The 15,432-nt window shown below is 40.7% G+C and overlaps 1 protein-coding gene and 1 pseudogene across 1 annotated transcript in view; one reads left to right on the top strand and one right to left on the bottom strand.

Annotated features, from left to right (window-relative positions):
- Positions 1-5,120: 5,120 nt before the first annotated feature.
- LOC115871810 lies at positions 5,121-5,261 on the bottom strand (annotated as a pseudogene).
- The window catches only part of LOC101645488 (H/ACA ribonucleoprotein complex subunit 1), a 26,869-nt gene continuing 16,671 nt past the window's right edge, over positions 5,235-15,432 (top strand). The window contains 1 exon segment of the mRNA XM_013003974.2: positions 5,235-5,253. Within this exon segment, the coding sequence (XP_012859428.2) occupies positions 5,235-5,253 (19 nt within the window).

The following is a 15,432-nucleotide window of genomic DNA, read 5'->3' as shown; positions in this document are numbered from 1 at the left end:
TATTATATATATATATATATATATATTACATAGGTACATGCCTGTCTTTAGACCTCTATAAATGTCCTTTGCCTCCAAGTTCTTTCCTCTATTTCCTTTTACTTTCCTCTTGTACCACTGTCATGTTCAACCTTCATTCTGGTTTCAGTAATTCCTCTCGGTTACATTGCCCTTGATCAAGCCCTACTAGCATCCTACGCCCTCCTCACTATTTTAGATCACTTGTTCCCTTGTCCCTGGGTTTGTTAACGCCAATTCCTACACACACACACACCCTCCTCCTCTCCCAGTCCCTCTGGAACCATCGGTCCTATTGTTTTCTCCTCTGGATTGTTTATCCTGCCTATCTTATCTAGATAGACATGCAGAGACAATAATAAGCACAAAAACAAGACAGAGAAAAACAAAACAACAACAGCAAAAAGAAAAGCCTATAAATAGTTCCAAGTCTGTTGGTTGACCTTTAGGAGTGTTTTCTGGTTGAGTCTGATGAGGTGCCACGCCCTGGCTTCAAAGTCTATTTTTGGTATTCCCCAGGGACTTCTTTGCTTTGCTCTCCTTCCTGTTCTGTTGCATGCCCTTAGTGTTTCTCGGCCCATGTGGTGGGGTCAGATCAGGCACAGTTCCCACACTGTGCCTCCAGTGTTGTCCCTCCTAATGATATGGGTCAGTGAGGGATGTCATGTCTCATAGAGGGGCCGGCTCTATGTTCCTCTCTGTGGATTGCCTGCTCTGAGCAGGAATATCATCCTTGGGGCTTGGTATAGCTCTTTTTTAAAAAAGAAGTCCTTTAGTCATCCATTCTTATGTAGGCTGGTATCACCCTTCATTCAAATGAATGTTTTACTTTCTTTCTGAATAAACCCTCTTAATTTCATTTGAAGGACTGTGTGGGTTGTTTTGTTGTTTTTGCTAAAACAAATGCTTCTAAAGTTGAAGCATCATGTTTAAACTGCCTTTAAAATAAACTTTGGGATGTGATCTTTTTTTTTTTTTTAACATTTTATTAGAGGCTCATACAACTGTTATCACAATCCATACACACATCAATTGTGTAAAGTGCATTTGTACATCATTCTCAAAACATTTTCTCTCCACCCAAACCCCCGACATTAGGTCCCCATTTTTCCCCTCCCTCACCGCTCCCCCCTCCCTCATGAGCCCTTGATAGTTTATAAATTGGTATTTTGTCATATCTTGCCCTGTCCGACGTCTCCCTTCACCCACTTTTCGGGATGTGATATTTTTATGCATTGAAATTTCATTCTACCACTTGTGAAAGTGCCTCTCTTTCTTTACTCACTATATCCTCCTACTTCCAGTTAGTTGAAAGTGTGTATAAAGTATGCATTATCTATTATGAGCAGTACTCTTTTCTTCCCTCCCAGCTAATACCACCCTAGAAGTTCTCTTTCACACTAGCACCCCAAACCAATTAAAAAAATATATATATTAATAAACCCGTTGCCCTGGAGTTCATTGTGACTCATATCAGTCCTGTACGTCAGAGCAGAAAGGTGGTCGGAGGTGTTCAGGGACATCGATTGCACAGACGCAGACTGCCCGTCTTGGTGGGGGTTATCACTGCTGACCTCTGGCTGGCAAGTGAGCACTTTAACCACTGTGCCACTATGTTCCTCACTGAGGCCCAAGGACTGATCATTATGGCTACTCTACTGGGAGGTTGTTTTAAGCCGAAACCAAAAAAACAAAATGTGGGGGAAAGGCCAGCCCCCCCCCAACTAATCATGGATTCGATAGGTGCAATTGGATGGTTGAGATACATAAAGATTATAATAAAGCTATAGAGAGCATGAGAGATAGAAGATATTGAAATAATGGAGTCCGATACATTTCATAGTTGCATGCTCACTTCCTGGATAGCCATGATCTTACCAGCCAGGTCCGCATTTATTGCTAACCAAGGCTTAGCTCTACTTAGGGGGGGGCGTGATTATAGGTAACCACACGTCACAGGAAAGGGCTGTATGATAGGCATACGTGTGACAGGAAGGGGATGAACTAGGGGTATACACATGATAGGAAGGGGAGGGACTAGAGGTATATATGTGACAAGAGGGGCGGACCCCAGACTCATGATGGCAGCCTAACCTTGGTCACCCTTGAGTGAGTTAGACCTCCCTGGGCTCTCCTGCAGGGAAACAATCTACTACTATCCTTATCAGAAGGGAGTGGGCCCTACTTGTTGTGGGATAAACAGTGGTGTCTGCTTGCTCTGGATGGCTGATAACCCCTAGGGAGAATAACCCCTGACCTACTACTGTTGACCTCCAAGTGTACAGTCATTTGCCACGTGTAGCAAGCAGCTAAGTTTGGGATATATTTGGGGGAGACAACTTGGGAGAAATCTTTCTGTTTCCCACAACCAAAAGGACCCAAACTCACTGCCATTGGGTCAATTCCAACTGATGGCGACCCTATAGGAAAGGGGAGAACTGCCCCTATAGGTTACCTAGACTGCAACTCTTTACAGGAGAAGAGAGTCTTGTCTTTCTCCTACAGAACAGCTGGAGTTTCAAACTGCTGATCTTGCCAATTGCAGCCCAAGGGCAAACAATTCACCACCAGGGTCCCTCTCATCTAGTAACATCTAGAAGTTCCCTTTCACACTAAGAGCTAAACCAGAACAGCACACTTGCTGCCACGGGGTCAGTTGCCATTTATAGCAAAGCTGTCAGTCTGTGTAGAACTATCTTATGATGTTTTCAAGGTTATAATTATTTTCAGAATCAGGCCACCACATCATTCAATCTATGACCAAACTACCAATCCAGGTCCACAAGTTAAAAGAGATACTTTAAAAAAAAAAAAAAGATGTATATATTTAATATTCTACTAGGCCAATATGAGAAAAACAAATACATACATTTGTTTAATAGATCATTTGTTGTAGCCTACTGTCTGTTCCCAGAAAGAAAATAACCCAGACCACCGGCAAGTTCAAAAGAAAACGTTTTATTTCCTGCGCAGGGACCATCAGCCCTCTTGAGAGGAAACTGAGCGATGGCCTGTCTAATTTTTCAAAGGTTTTTAGGCTTTTGCAATGTACAGGTATGCAAGCAAGCAGAGTGCAGAAGTGGGATATTGCGGTTAGCCATTCTTAGTTGGACAATACTGCTCTTAGTCGAACAATAACTGCTCTTAGTTCTTGTAAGCCTTCTGAACATCCATTTCCTTCTGTACAGTCCGTTGCACTAAGTCTGCACAGCCTACCTCCCCAATATCAGCTAGTTCATTTACAGTTCATAATGGCTTCTGTCAGCTCAAAATGGCTTCACTCTTGTCAAGGCTGTTTAAGCTTTTCTTAGAGCTACTACACATTCCCAAAGGTGGGTTCAGTTCCAGGTTTAAGAGTTTCTAAGAGCCATGGTTTCTGGGTTTCCACTAGTCTCTACACACCAGTAGGTCTAGTCTTTTTTATTAATTTGAATTTTGTTCTACTTTTTCTCCTCCTTCTGTTCAGGGATTTTGATTGTGTCCCTAATGAGAATGGTCACTAATGGTAGCCATGGACCATTCTAGCTTAAATATGAATAAAAACTATGTCGTTCTAAAACTCTGAAAATTACTCAGGCTTCCACTAAGTTAAAGGTCTTTAAAATTCAACATCAGAAAAAAAGGCATTTCTATGTTTTAGGATGCATATAAGCTATTTATATACTTTCAATGGATAGAGTTTTAGAGCATAAATTGCAAAGTGGTAACTCCTTTAAATCTTTATTGAGAAGATCAAGATTTAAAGGAATTACAACTACCCTGTATCTCTGTTCCCTCTCCAACCAGAGCCTATCAGAATTTTAATTTCAATTTCTCTCTTCTAAAATTTTACTTTTATTAAACTAATATCCTTGATAAATGGAACCTTGTCTCAATGATAAATTGGACTATATAATTTGACTGTGATGATCTATAAAAACAGCAATCTCATATGGTTAAACTTAGTACTGCATGATACCACCTGTGGTAGTTAGATTTTATGTCAACTTGAATTTGTATGAAAATGTAGAGATGGAGTCTAACCTATTAATCAGGTCACAGCTCAATGGTGCCTCCTGAGAAGTGTGACCTTTTTATAAGAGAAATACTGGTGACCCCTCCCTTCTCTCTTTGCCCCATTCACCTTCCTGCCTGCTGGGACTCTGTGCCCATTTCCAGGGGCAGCCCCAAGCGGCTCTCTCGACCCTAAGAATTGTAGGCCCCCTGCCATGTCTCCATGAATCCTCCATGACCTTGAATCCACATGACGGCACCCACCAGTCTATGGTCTTCCTGCGGTCTGCAGCTATGTGAATAGGAAGAGGGCTCCAGCTAACATAGGACCCATGGACTTCAGTTGGACTGAGTTGGGACGCCATCGTGATATAAGATTACTTCTTGATATAAAGCTTTTTCTTATACATATATGAATGTTCCTGGTTTTGTTTCTCTAGACATCCCAACCTAACATACCACCTTATATCATCACTTAGTGTGTTACTTTTGCTTGTGAGATGTTCTCAACTCACCTATCATATGTGTTTCTATGACATTTCTTGGAAGAGCACTGGTGGTAGAAAGCATTCTAAACCTACTAAAGGGACAAAATACTGGACAATCCGCTCCTTAAAAGTTTACAGCCTAAGCAATCCCGTGAGGGAGTTCTGTTCTGTCCTGCAGAAGTCATTCTGAGTGAGAATAAACTCAACAACCCACAACATAAGGCTTTCTACTCTGTTGTGATGCTTTCGATAATGTCTTCACAATGCTTTTAAGTATCTTTGTAAAAGATCACTATGGTTGGAATCGATTGGACAGCAATGAGCATGGTTACGTATAAATCACTAATAATGCCAAGTTAGAAAAAAGAGATTCTGAACTTAAATATAAGAACATATATACTATCAAATTTCTGAGGGTTTTTTTTTTCAACAAGTGTTGAGTGTCTTATGTAAAGTGCGAGTAAAACATACTGTGTTTTGCTATGACTCAGTGGCAGTAGATTCAATTTTGACCATGAAGCCCTGAAAGGGGAAACTTATGGTTCCAACAGACATCATTTTGTGCTTGCATACTATGTATCTGGGATCAACTAGCTTCTATTCTTCTTTTTTTTTTTTAAACAGGGGAGAGTACAAACGCAGTCCCCCATGACCACAAAGTATGCAGTCGAGTTTCCCACATCATCCGGAGTGCAATGGATAAGCCTCGCCCCGGGGAAAACCACCTTCGTGATCATGGTATGTCCCCTACCAGGTAAGTATTTGCTTTTATTCTTGGTGCTACTCATGGGAGCTATTTGACTTGAGGAAAAGTGCTTAATTTCTTGGCACCTAAATTTCTTTATCTTGCTAAATGAAAAAAAAAAAAGGACTGTTGATAGGATTAAATCAAATAATGCACCGAGGAACTTTAGAACTGTGCCTGGCACACGGTAAGGCTTCAGTCAATGCTTTACACTCGTACTAAGTGCCGTGCATTCTATGCTGTCGTTAAACCTGCCACCCAGTTGGTTCTGACTCATGGTAATCTCAGGTGTGTATAATAGAACTACTCTGTAAGGTTGTCAAGATTGCAAATTGCCAAAACTGTCTTCCAAGGCACCTCTGGGTGGGGTCTGAGGCTCCACTGTGCATAGTTTTGGCTAGTTGAGCACCAACCCATGGGCTGTCTAGTCCCATTTTCATTAAGTCAATTCTGACTCATACTAAACCTGCAGGACAGAACAGAACTGCTCTTAGGACAGCCAAGATTATAAATCCTTAGGAGCGCAGATAGCTTCATCTTTGTCCTGCAGAGCAGCTGGGAGTTTTAACTATTAACCTTGGGTTCGCAGTCCAATGCTCAACTCACTATACCACAAGAACTTCTCATGGACTATGTAGTAGGCTGGAAATTACACATGTGCTGTAAACGGCAGTTTGAGCATAAGCTGCATGCCCTCTGGATTGGACGGCGTGTCCACTGGGCTGGTGGCCAGGTATAAAAAGGTAGACAGGAACCTCCTGAAAATTCTTTTCTTCGTCCCGCTCCCCATTTGTTTAAAACGAACTTGTCTATCCCTAAGAATCCAAGTCCACGTTAGTTTTACTCTTCCTCCTTTTACAGTCACCTAGTCCAATGTTTACAGATGAGGAGTAAGGAATTTGGAGGGTTTTTAAGGCTGGGAGGCTTCACTCTTTGCTTCAACGCCCCCCCCCCCCATATATGTCGTTGGGTACTCCCCACCCCCAGCCCACCCTCCCTGTCTCTATCATTTTGTATGCCTCCCCTTTCACTGCTTCTGCCTTAGTCCCTGGCATCATCGGGATTTTCAAAGCCCTACCCTTTGGTGTGAAAATCATTTTTCTTCTTTGTTTTTCCTTAAAATAATGGTATCATTAAATATTTATCTTTATAAAACTGACTATCTTTGCTAAGCATACTCTTCTTTATTTTGCCCTTGTTTTGCAGGGCTTGACAGAATCGTTATTGTTTTTCATTGGTGCATAGCATTCCATTGTATGAATATACCTGAGTTTGTTTATACATTCCTCTACAAATGGAGTTTGGGGTTGTTTCCATCTTTTTGCTATTATGGAAATTGCTGCAGTAAACAAGTATACATAGGTCTGGAAATTGTTGCAGTAAACAAGTATACATAGGTCTGTACTCTATTTATTTAAGGTATACACCCAGTAGATAGATTGCAGGATGATAAAGTAAATTATATTTACATTTGTTTAAGGAAGCACAATACTGATGTCCATAATGGTTGCACAATTCCACAGTTCCACCAGCAATGGATGAGCATTCTCATCTCTCCATGTCCTTTCCAGCATTTATTATTTTCAGTGTGAGGTATGGTTGCTAATTGTTGTTTTAATTTTTATTTATTTTACTGTTAATAAATATGAATATTTATTCATATGATTGTTGTTCACCTGGATGTCATCTTTAGTAAATTGTCTATTCATGTCTTGTGGCAATTTTTTATTAAATTACTTTTATTTTTCCTATTAATTCTATAGCTTTCCTATAATTTTATAGATCTTTGAAATTAGCCCTTTAAATGATGTATCTTTTCCCCATTCTATGGGAAATCTATTCCAAATATTTTTTCCCAATCTATGGGTTCTCTCTTTTAATTCTTTTGAGGAAGTCTTATGATGTGAATAAATGTCATGTTTTTAGATGGTCCCAGTCCTTTATTTTGTCTTCTATAATGTGATTATTTTTCTTGTTTGATATTCATGCCTTGTATCAGCACTCTTACGTTTTCCATATTTTTTGTTGATGGTCTTTATGGTTCTAGGGTTTATATTTAGATCTTTGATCCATCTTGAGTTTGTTTTTCTACACGGTGTGAGATATAGGTCCTGTTTCATTCTTTTGCAAGTAGAGCTCCAATGTTTCAGTATCATTTATTGAAAAGGTTTCTCTCCCCTTTAATGTGTTTTAGTCCTTTATCAAAAATCAGGTGTCTATCGGTACTTGATTGTATTTCTGGGTTCTCAATTCTAATCTATTGGTCTTCATGTCTATCATGATACCAGTACCAAACTTGTTTTGATTATCATGACTATATAATAAGTTTTAAACTCTGGGAGTGAAAGGCCTTTTACTTTGTTTTTTGCTGTTTGTTTTAAATAGGGTTTTATATATCCTGGGTTCCTTTCCTTTCCATATAAAGTTGGTGATTAGATTTTCAAGTTCTTTGGAGAATTATGCTGTGATTTGGATCAGAATTGCATTAGATTTGGAAAGTGTTTTTGATAATATTGACATTTTCACTATATTTAACCTACCTATCCAGAAGCATGAGGTATTATTCAATTTGCATAAGCCTCTCAGTTTTATTTAGGAGTGTTTTATAGTTTTCCTTGGATAAGTCTTCTGTTTTTCTAGTAAGATTGATTTCTAGATATTTTATCTTTTGGATAGCTATTGTAAATGGTATTGTTCTTTTAATTTCCTTTTGGGTGCCATCTTCTTCAGTATACACGAATCCAACTGATTTCTGTATGTGACCCTATAGCTTGCTACACTGACAGATTTTTCAATTAGTTCCAGTAATTTTGAATGGAATCTTTAAGGTTTCCTATCTATTAGATTATATCATCTGCAAATAAAGAAATCTTTATTTCTTCTAGGTCAATGTGGATGCCTACAATATCATTGTGGCATCTTACAACTCTAGCTAAGACCCCTACGACTATATAAAATAAGAGCCATGACCAAGGGCAACCCTGCCTAGTTCCTGCTGGAGGGGAATGTTTTCAATTTCTCTCCATTAAGTGAGATATTGGCCATTGCTTTTGCACATATGGTCTATACCATGTGGAGGAATTTCCTTCTTACTCTTTTTTTTAAAGTGTTTTTATCAGTAAAAGCATTTATCAAATGCCTGTTCTGTATTGATTGATATAATCATATGGTTGTTGTCTTTCCAGTAGAGAGACTTGTGGGTATGAACTGCTTACCTTGCAGGTAGCAGCCCAATGTAGGACCCACTCTGCCACCAGGGCTCCTTTGATGGTGGTTGTCTTTCATTGTGTTAGTGTGATGGTTTATATTGGTTTTCTAATATTAAATCATCCTTGAAAAACTTCCCGCCTTTCCTAGTGGTAGAGAATTAAGAAAGACAAGTTTAGTCCAAGGAAAAGAAGTTAGAGTTAGAAATGAGGTTAGCAAGACCTAGTATTCAGAATACCTGATTGAGACCATCTCTAACTTCAATACGATTAAATTAAAAACAAAAAATAACAAAATTTATTTGAAAAATCAAAAATACATTATCAGATAACTCATAGACCTAAACAGAAATCATGATAGAAATTAAGGCATACTTAAATTGAGCAATAATGAAAATACAAACTACTAAAACTTGTGGATGAATCTGAAGCAACACACAGGGTGGAGAATGTACAGCTCTCAGGTCTTTTTCACTGCCCCTCCACTTTACCAAGCATGATGTCCTTCTGCAGGGACTGGTCTCCCCGACATGTCCAAAGTGTGTCAGATGAAGTCTCCATCCTTGCCTCGAAGGAGTATTCTAGCTATATTTGTTCCAAGAGAGATTTTTTTGTTCTTTTGGCAGTAAATGGTACTTTTAATACCCTTTGTCAGCACCATCATTCCAATGCATCTTTCTTCTTTCCATTCTTTATTCAGTGTCCAACTTTCACATGTATGAGACAATTGAAAATACCACGGCTTGGGTCAGGCACATCTTAATCCTCAAAGTAACATCCTTGCTTTTCCACACTTTAAAGAGCACTTGGGCAGCAGATTTACTCAAGGCAGTGCATTTTTTGATCTTTTGACTGCTGCTTCCATGAGCATTGATTGTGAATGCAAGACAAAGTTCTTGACAACCTGTCTTTTCTCCATTTACCATGATGTTGCCTATGTTCTTCTTAACATTGAATTGTAATCAATACTGAAGGCTACAATCCTTAATCTTCATCAGCAAGTGCTTCAATTCCTCCTCAAGAAGTAATTATGTAAACATCCCAGCCCAGTCCAACTCAAGTCCATAAGTCCAATACTAATCCATAAGTCCATCTTCAGACTCACACAGCCACATACAATGATGCAGAATACAGGAAGATCCCAGGCTGGTGTGTGCAAAGTCATGTGAATCCAAGGTCAACAGAAAACATGATAGGGTTCCAGCAGCTCTCAGGGTGACCAGCAAGCAGGACAGTGAAGATAGAGAGAGGGTGGGGTGGGGAGAGGTTCCCTGGCAGTCCTTATGAGAAGGCCACACCTCCAAAAGGAGGTGTCATCAGGCTGTGACCCAATTGACAGGTTGAATACCATCCCTACACTTCTTTTTTAATCACTTTATTGGGGGCTCGTACAATTCTCATCACAATCCATACATGCATCCATTTGTATATTTGTTGCCATCATCATTCTCAAAACATTTGCTTTCTGCTTGAGCCCTTGATATCAGCTCGTCATTTCCCCCCCTCCCTTCCCCACTGCGCCCTCCTTCATGAACCCTTGATAATTTATAAATTATTATTATTTTGTCATGTCTTACACTGTCCGACGTCTCCCTTCACCCACTTCTCTGTTGTCCATCCCCCAGAGAGGAGGTTCTATGTAGATCCTTTCCACCCCACCCTCCCTGCACCCTTTCCCTACACTTCTATATATCTTCAAGTTGAAATAAGATTATGTAATTACCACATGACTGTTGGGAAAATACAATTAAAACATCTATTCCCATTCCAGAGAACTTCACAAAAGTACAAAGAAAGAAAAGTTAAGTCATTTGTAGGAAAACATTGCTCTGTTCCCCCTGGGAGGGTTACTTGGGTGCAAAGACTGATTAAACCTGAATGCATCACTGTTTGAAGGTGCCAGGAATTTGGTGCAAATGCTGCCTGTGAAAAAGAGATTCCTTGTTGCAAACAGCAGGAAGCCTCCTTTAGGTCAGAATGTCTTTAAGTGCAAGAATATTTTGATAGTCGGAGAACATCTTGAGCCTGAAGTTGTAGTTCCCTAGTATAGCTCCCACATTTGAAACTTTGTAAACATGTTTCCTTTGGCATGTTAATAAAACTGGCCAGTGGAGATACTAGCAAGGTCTTCTCTTCCTTGGGTACCTCTCTCTTTCCTTCCCAACTGATTCTTGTAGCTTGAGTAGGTATGCCATACACCTCAGGTAGCTCCCAGCTGGCCAGAGTCCTACAATCGTTGAATACCCATTAAACCAGATGTGATGCATCACTAGCAATCTTACAGAGGTTGCAAAGACAGAACAAAACCTTACCCTTTATATAATATAAACCCTTTATATAAGTATAAAATTGAATGGATACAATCCATTGCACATTCATGTTTTCTAGATAATTGAATATCTTTATGGCCATTCAGACTGAATCACCTGAGATTTGCTAATATCTTTCAGGGAGGTAGGACATAGATTACCTCATTTTAAAGCTATGGTGGCTGGGTTTAGTGCACATCTTAGATTTACATTAGAGATAAAGGATCTACAATTGCAAATTACCTAAAGTAAATTCTGGAGTGTCTTAATTCAATCTGCATTTGTCCTTACACTATGTATATAACCCATAATAAAATGCTATTTAAAATATATAAAGAAACCTAACAAATAATGTTATCAGAACTAATAAATGCCCAAGCCTTTTCTTTCTCCTTCTTTTTCTTCCAGGCTTGTTCTGTGCCTCTCATTTCCCATTTGGAAACGCTAATTGTAAGACAAAATTACCCTTTTCCCATTAAAAAAAATACATTTTATAATCTCTAGCTTAAGTTACTGTGGTGAAGTTGAATTGCTTGGTTTGACTCTTCTATGCATAGTCTTTGTAACTCCTACCCAGCGACTCCATAGGCACATTCAAATAAGGTATAGAACACCTGTTCCACTGGAAATACAAATGAGCCATTGCAGAAGCAGAAAGACAGAGAATCCCACGATCATCAAGAAAGAAGAATCAGGTGAATGGGGTGGGGTATTGGGGTGGAGACCCAATGCCCATCTGTAGACAATTGGACATCCCCTCACAGAGGGGTCACAGGGAAGAGATGAGCCAGTCAGGGTGCAGTATAGCACTGATGAAACACAACTTTCCTCTAGCTCGTTGATGCTTCCTTCCCCCACTATCATGACCTCAATTCTGCCTTACAAATCAGATTAGACCAGAGCATGCACACTGCTACACATAGGAGCCTACAACACAGGGAATCCAGGATAGATAAACCCCTCAGGGCCAACAAGGAGAGTAGAGATACCAGTAGGATTAGGGGATGGTGGGGGAAGAAAGGGGGAATCAATCACAAGGATCAGACTAGAACCCCCTCCCAGGGGGACAAATAATGGAAAAGTGAGTGAGGGGCAACAGAGGACAATGTAAGATATGGAAATAATAATCTATAACTTATCAAGGGTTCATGAGGGAGGGTGAGTGGCGGAGGGAGGGGGAAGAAATGGAGAGCAGATATCAGGGGCTCAAGCTGGAAGAGAATGCTTTGAAAATGATGATGGCGGCATATGTGCAAATGTGCTTGACACACTGGATAAGGGTATGGATTGTGATAAGAGCTGTAAGAGCCCCCAATAAAAGTATTTTTTAAAAAAGAAGAAAAATCATTAGCAGAGTTTGAGAACCCTGCTTAAAGTGGTGGAAGCAGCGGAAGCACCGGAGACCACAGCACTGAGACCTTGAGACAGAGCAGTAGGCTTTCCAGTCCATGGAACAAGTATGGCTGAGTGCCTTCAGGCAGGAGGCTGGCTTGCAAATCAGGCTACCCCTTGGGCATTTATCATACTAAAGGACCTTTGTGACACTTGCCAGAGCAGCACAGCTGCCAAGAGACTGAATGTCTGAGAAGTGCAGCAGACAAAAGCACTACATAAATGCTTTCTGATCCTGACTTAAGCTTTTTTGTGTTCATTGCCCTGGAGTAGTGAACCAATCAGTGAAGTAGAGTAGTGTAAGAGGGATAGTTGGTGTCCAAAAAAAGGGTAAGGGTGAGGGTAAAGTTGGAGAGTGGAGACACATCTGACTGCCTTGTGGCAACCAGCCTGGGTAGAAGCTGATTGATTTCTCCTTCAGACTTTTGTAGGATTCTCCTTCAGACCTTTGTAGCATACATGGAGCTCCATGCTATTTCCTCAATTACATAGGAAGAATTTGCTTTACGATCTTACTTTCAAACGTTACACAGCTCAAGTGGAAATTTCTTAATAAAGTTCTTTTACTCAAGTCTCTGTAACTCCCACTACAGGATTGAGTGGAACTACAGATATGGCGGGGGAGAGGGGGGTGTTACCACTAATAAATGGGTGGGTCAGTTGTTGGTACCAGCCCCTGGTTGTAAGGATGAGCCATCTTTGAGGCAGCACCAGAGAGAAACCTGGAGGGCCTTGGAAGAGCACGTGCAAGATCTCCCTCTGGAGTGGTGGAGACCACTGAGGCCAGATGCTGCGCAGACAGGGGCAAGGAGACCCAGAGGAGCAGCACCAAGACCATGGGGAACCTTCTCCTTAACTGGCCTGAGACCATGGAACTGTGGGAGCAGAGCGACAGGTGAGCTGGCTTCCTGGCCCGTGGAGGCAAAGGCTGAGGGACCACGTGCCCGAGAAAATAAGAACTGCAGAGAAACTTGGCTACCATGTGGTTAAGCAGCTGAAAGCCAGAAAGAAAGTTGGTTGTTGGCTGAGAAGACCCATGATTGCATCCTTACTGTTTGCTGATCTTGACTTGTGGTAACCTATTAACTTCCCTAATAAACCCTGCGAAGAACGAGGATTGTCTGTGAGTTCTTTGTGGCCGTTGCAATGAATGATCTGAATCGAACCCAGCATATTTGTAGAGTGGTGTGGGGCAATAGTTGGTGTCAGAAAAGGTAAACACGGATGGACCACAGAGGCTTGTCTGACTCTTGCCTTGAGGCAATTGGGAAGCCAGAGGATGTCCAATGTGTCCACTTCCACTGCCGTTTGCCTCACAAAGAATAAACCTTTGCCAGAACAAATTCACTTCTGTTAATTCCTGATAATACTAGGACTATTTTATTTGTATATGAACTTATTTATCATTAAGACAATCGAATAAATCCACTGAGGAAATATAATCTAATTTACTTATTTATTTATTTAATCTAATTTAATAATACCAACTAGAAGTAGTAATTACTTCCTTTTTGTGGGAAACAAAGTGATTGCTCCCAAGTTATCTTCCCCAAATATATTCCAAAGTTAGCTCCTTGCTATACATGGCAAATGACTATACACTTGGAAGCCAATGAAAGTAGGTCAGATTATCAGCCATCTAGAGCAATCAGACTGTATAGCCTGTCCCACCCTAAGTAGGGCCCACTCCCTTCTGATAAGGATAGTAGTAGATTGTTTCCCTAAAGGAGAGCCCAGGGTGGTCAAACCCATTCAAGGGTGACCAAGGTTAGGCTGCCATCATGAATCTAGGGTCTGCCCTTCTTGTCACATGTATACCTTTAGTCCCTCCCCTTCCTATGATGTGTAAACCACCTAGTTCATCTCCTTCCTGTTACGTTAATGCCCATTGTATATCCCCCTCCTCTTGCTTGTATTGCCTATTGTACAACCCCTTCCTGTGATGTATGTTTTTACCTGTAATTAGGAGGCATGCACACCCCCAAGATATATAAACCTTGGTTAGCAATAAATCTCTCTCTCCCCTGCCTGTGCGTGGGCCTGGCTGTTGAGATCATGGCCATCCGGGAGGTGAGCATGCTACTATGAAATGTGTCTGACTCCTTCATTTTTCACACTCCTCTTATTTTTTATGACTTTACTATAATCTTTCCTTATTATCGCTGTACAATTGCGCCTTCCAGGCCTGTGAAGATTTGTTAGGGGCTGGCTCCCCTGATACCTTTTCATAACGATGTTTTTATAGTGAGTCTGTAAAATGTGTGCTGACAGAGTTGAGGCTAACCTGCAAGTCTCAGCAAGTGCAATTAATTCAACTTATTGGGCTGAAGTAACTTCAGGGAGAGTGTCACTCTAGAAAACTATGGTGGAAATAGAGCATATCCTCTCTTATATTGAGAATTAGTAGGAGTGGATTTAAATACAATCAACCAACCATAAAGTTAACTTTTAATTAGCAAGGAGACTAGATCCCAAACCAGTGTTCTAGTATGGAGAAACTCAGGCTTATTTGTCAAGGATATTTTAAAAATTTAAATGAATGTATATCTTAGAGGGATTCTCTAAGGGTCCCACATGCATAAGCTGCCCAGTATAAGCTTGTCTTGAAGGGTTTTTTATTTCGTTCCTCATGCTGTTGTTGAATGTTCTTATGTCTGGAGGCTTAGAGAGCTTTTATGTAGGAATCGAATTTGTGGGCCTCCTATTTCTTGTTTCTTTATGGTTCCAAGCAGTTCTTTTATTTTCACATTAGAGTAAGGTGACCAGACTTTAACATTGGTAAAGTGGGACAAAAGCGAGACACCATTGATAAAACTCATATCCTGGTAGAAAACAACGGGACCAACATTTCCTGGGGGACATGGGAGAGGGGGAGTTGGGTGGAAGGGAAGAGGTGTTAACAAACCCAGGGACAAGGGAACAACAAGCGATCCAAATTGGTGGTGAGGTGGGTGTGGGAGGCCTGGTGGGGCATGATCAAGGGGAATGTAACAAAGAGGAAGTGCTGAAACCCTGGTGGGGACTGAGCATGATAGTGGGACAGGAGGAAAATCAAGGGAAATAGAGGAAAGAGCTGGCAAAGGGCATTTATACAGGTCTAGATAAAGACGTACATATGCAAACATTTATATGATGGGGAAATAGATCTATGTGCCTATATTTATAGGTTTAGTACTAAGGTAGCAGAAGGACCTTGGGCCTCCACACAAGTACTCCCTCAAAGCAAGAATACTTTCTTCTATTAAATGGCATTCTATGATGCTCACCTTCCCAACACAACC

Source organism: Echinops telfairi, unplaced genomic scaffold (genome assembly GCF_000313985.2).
Source record: "Echinops telfairi isolate 266 unplaced genomic scaffold, ASM31398v2 ScPeMD7_7406;HRSCAF=8444, whole genome shotgun sequence".
NCBI lineage: Eukaryota > Metazoa > Chordata > Mammalia > Afrosoricida > Tenrecidae > Echinops > Echinops telfairi.
This window is presented reverse-complemented; position numbering and strand designations above follow the sequence as displayed.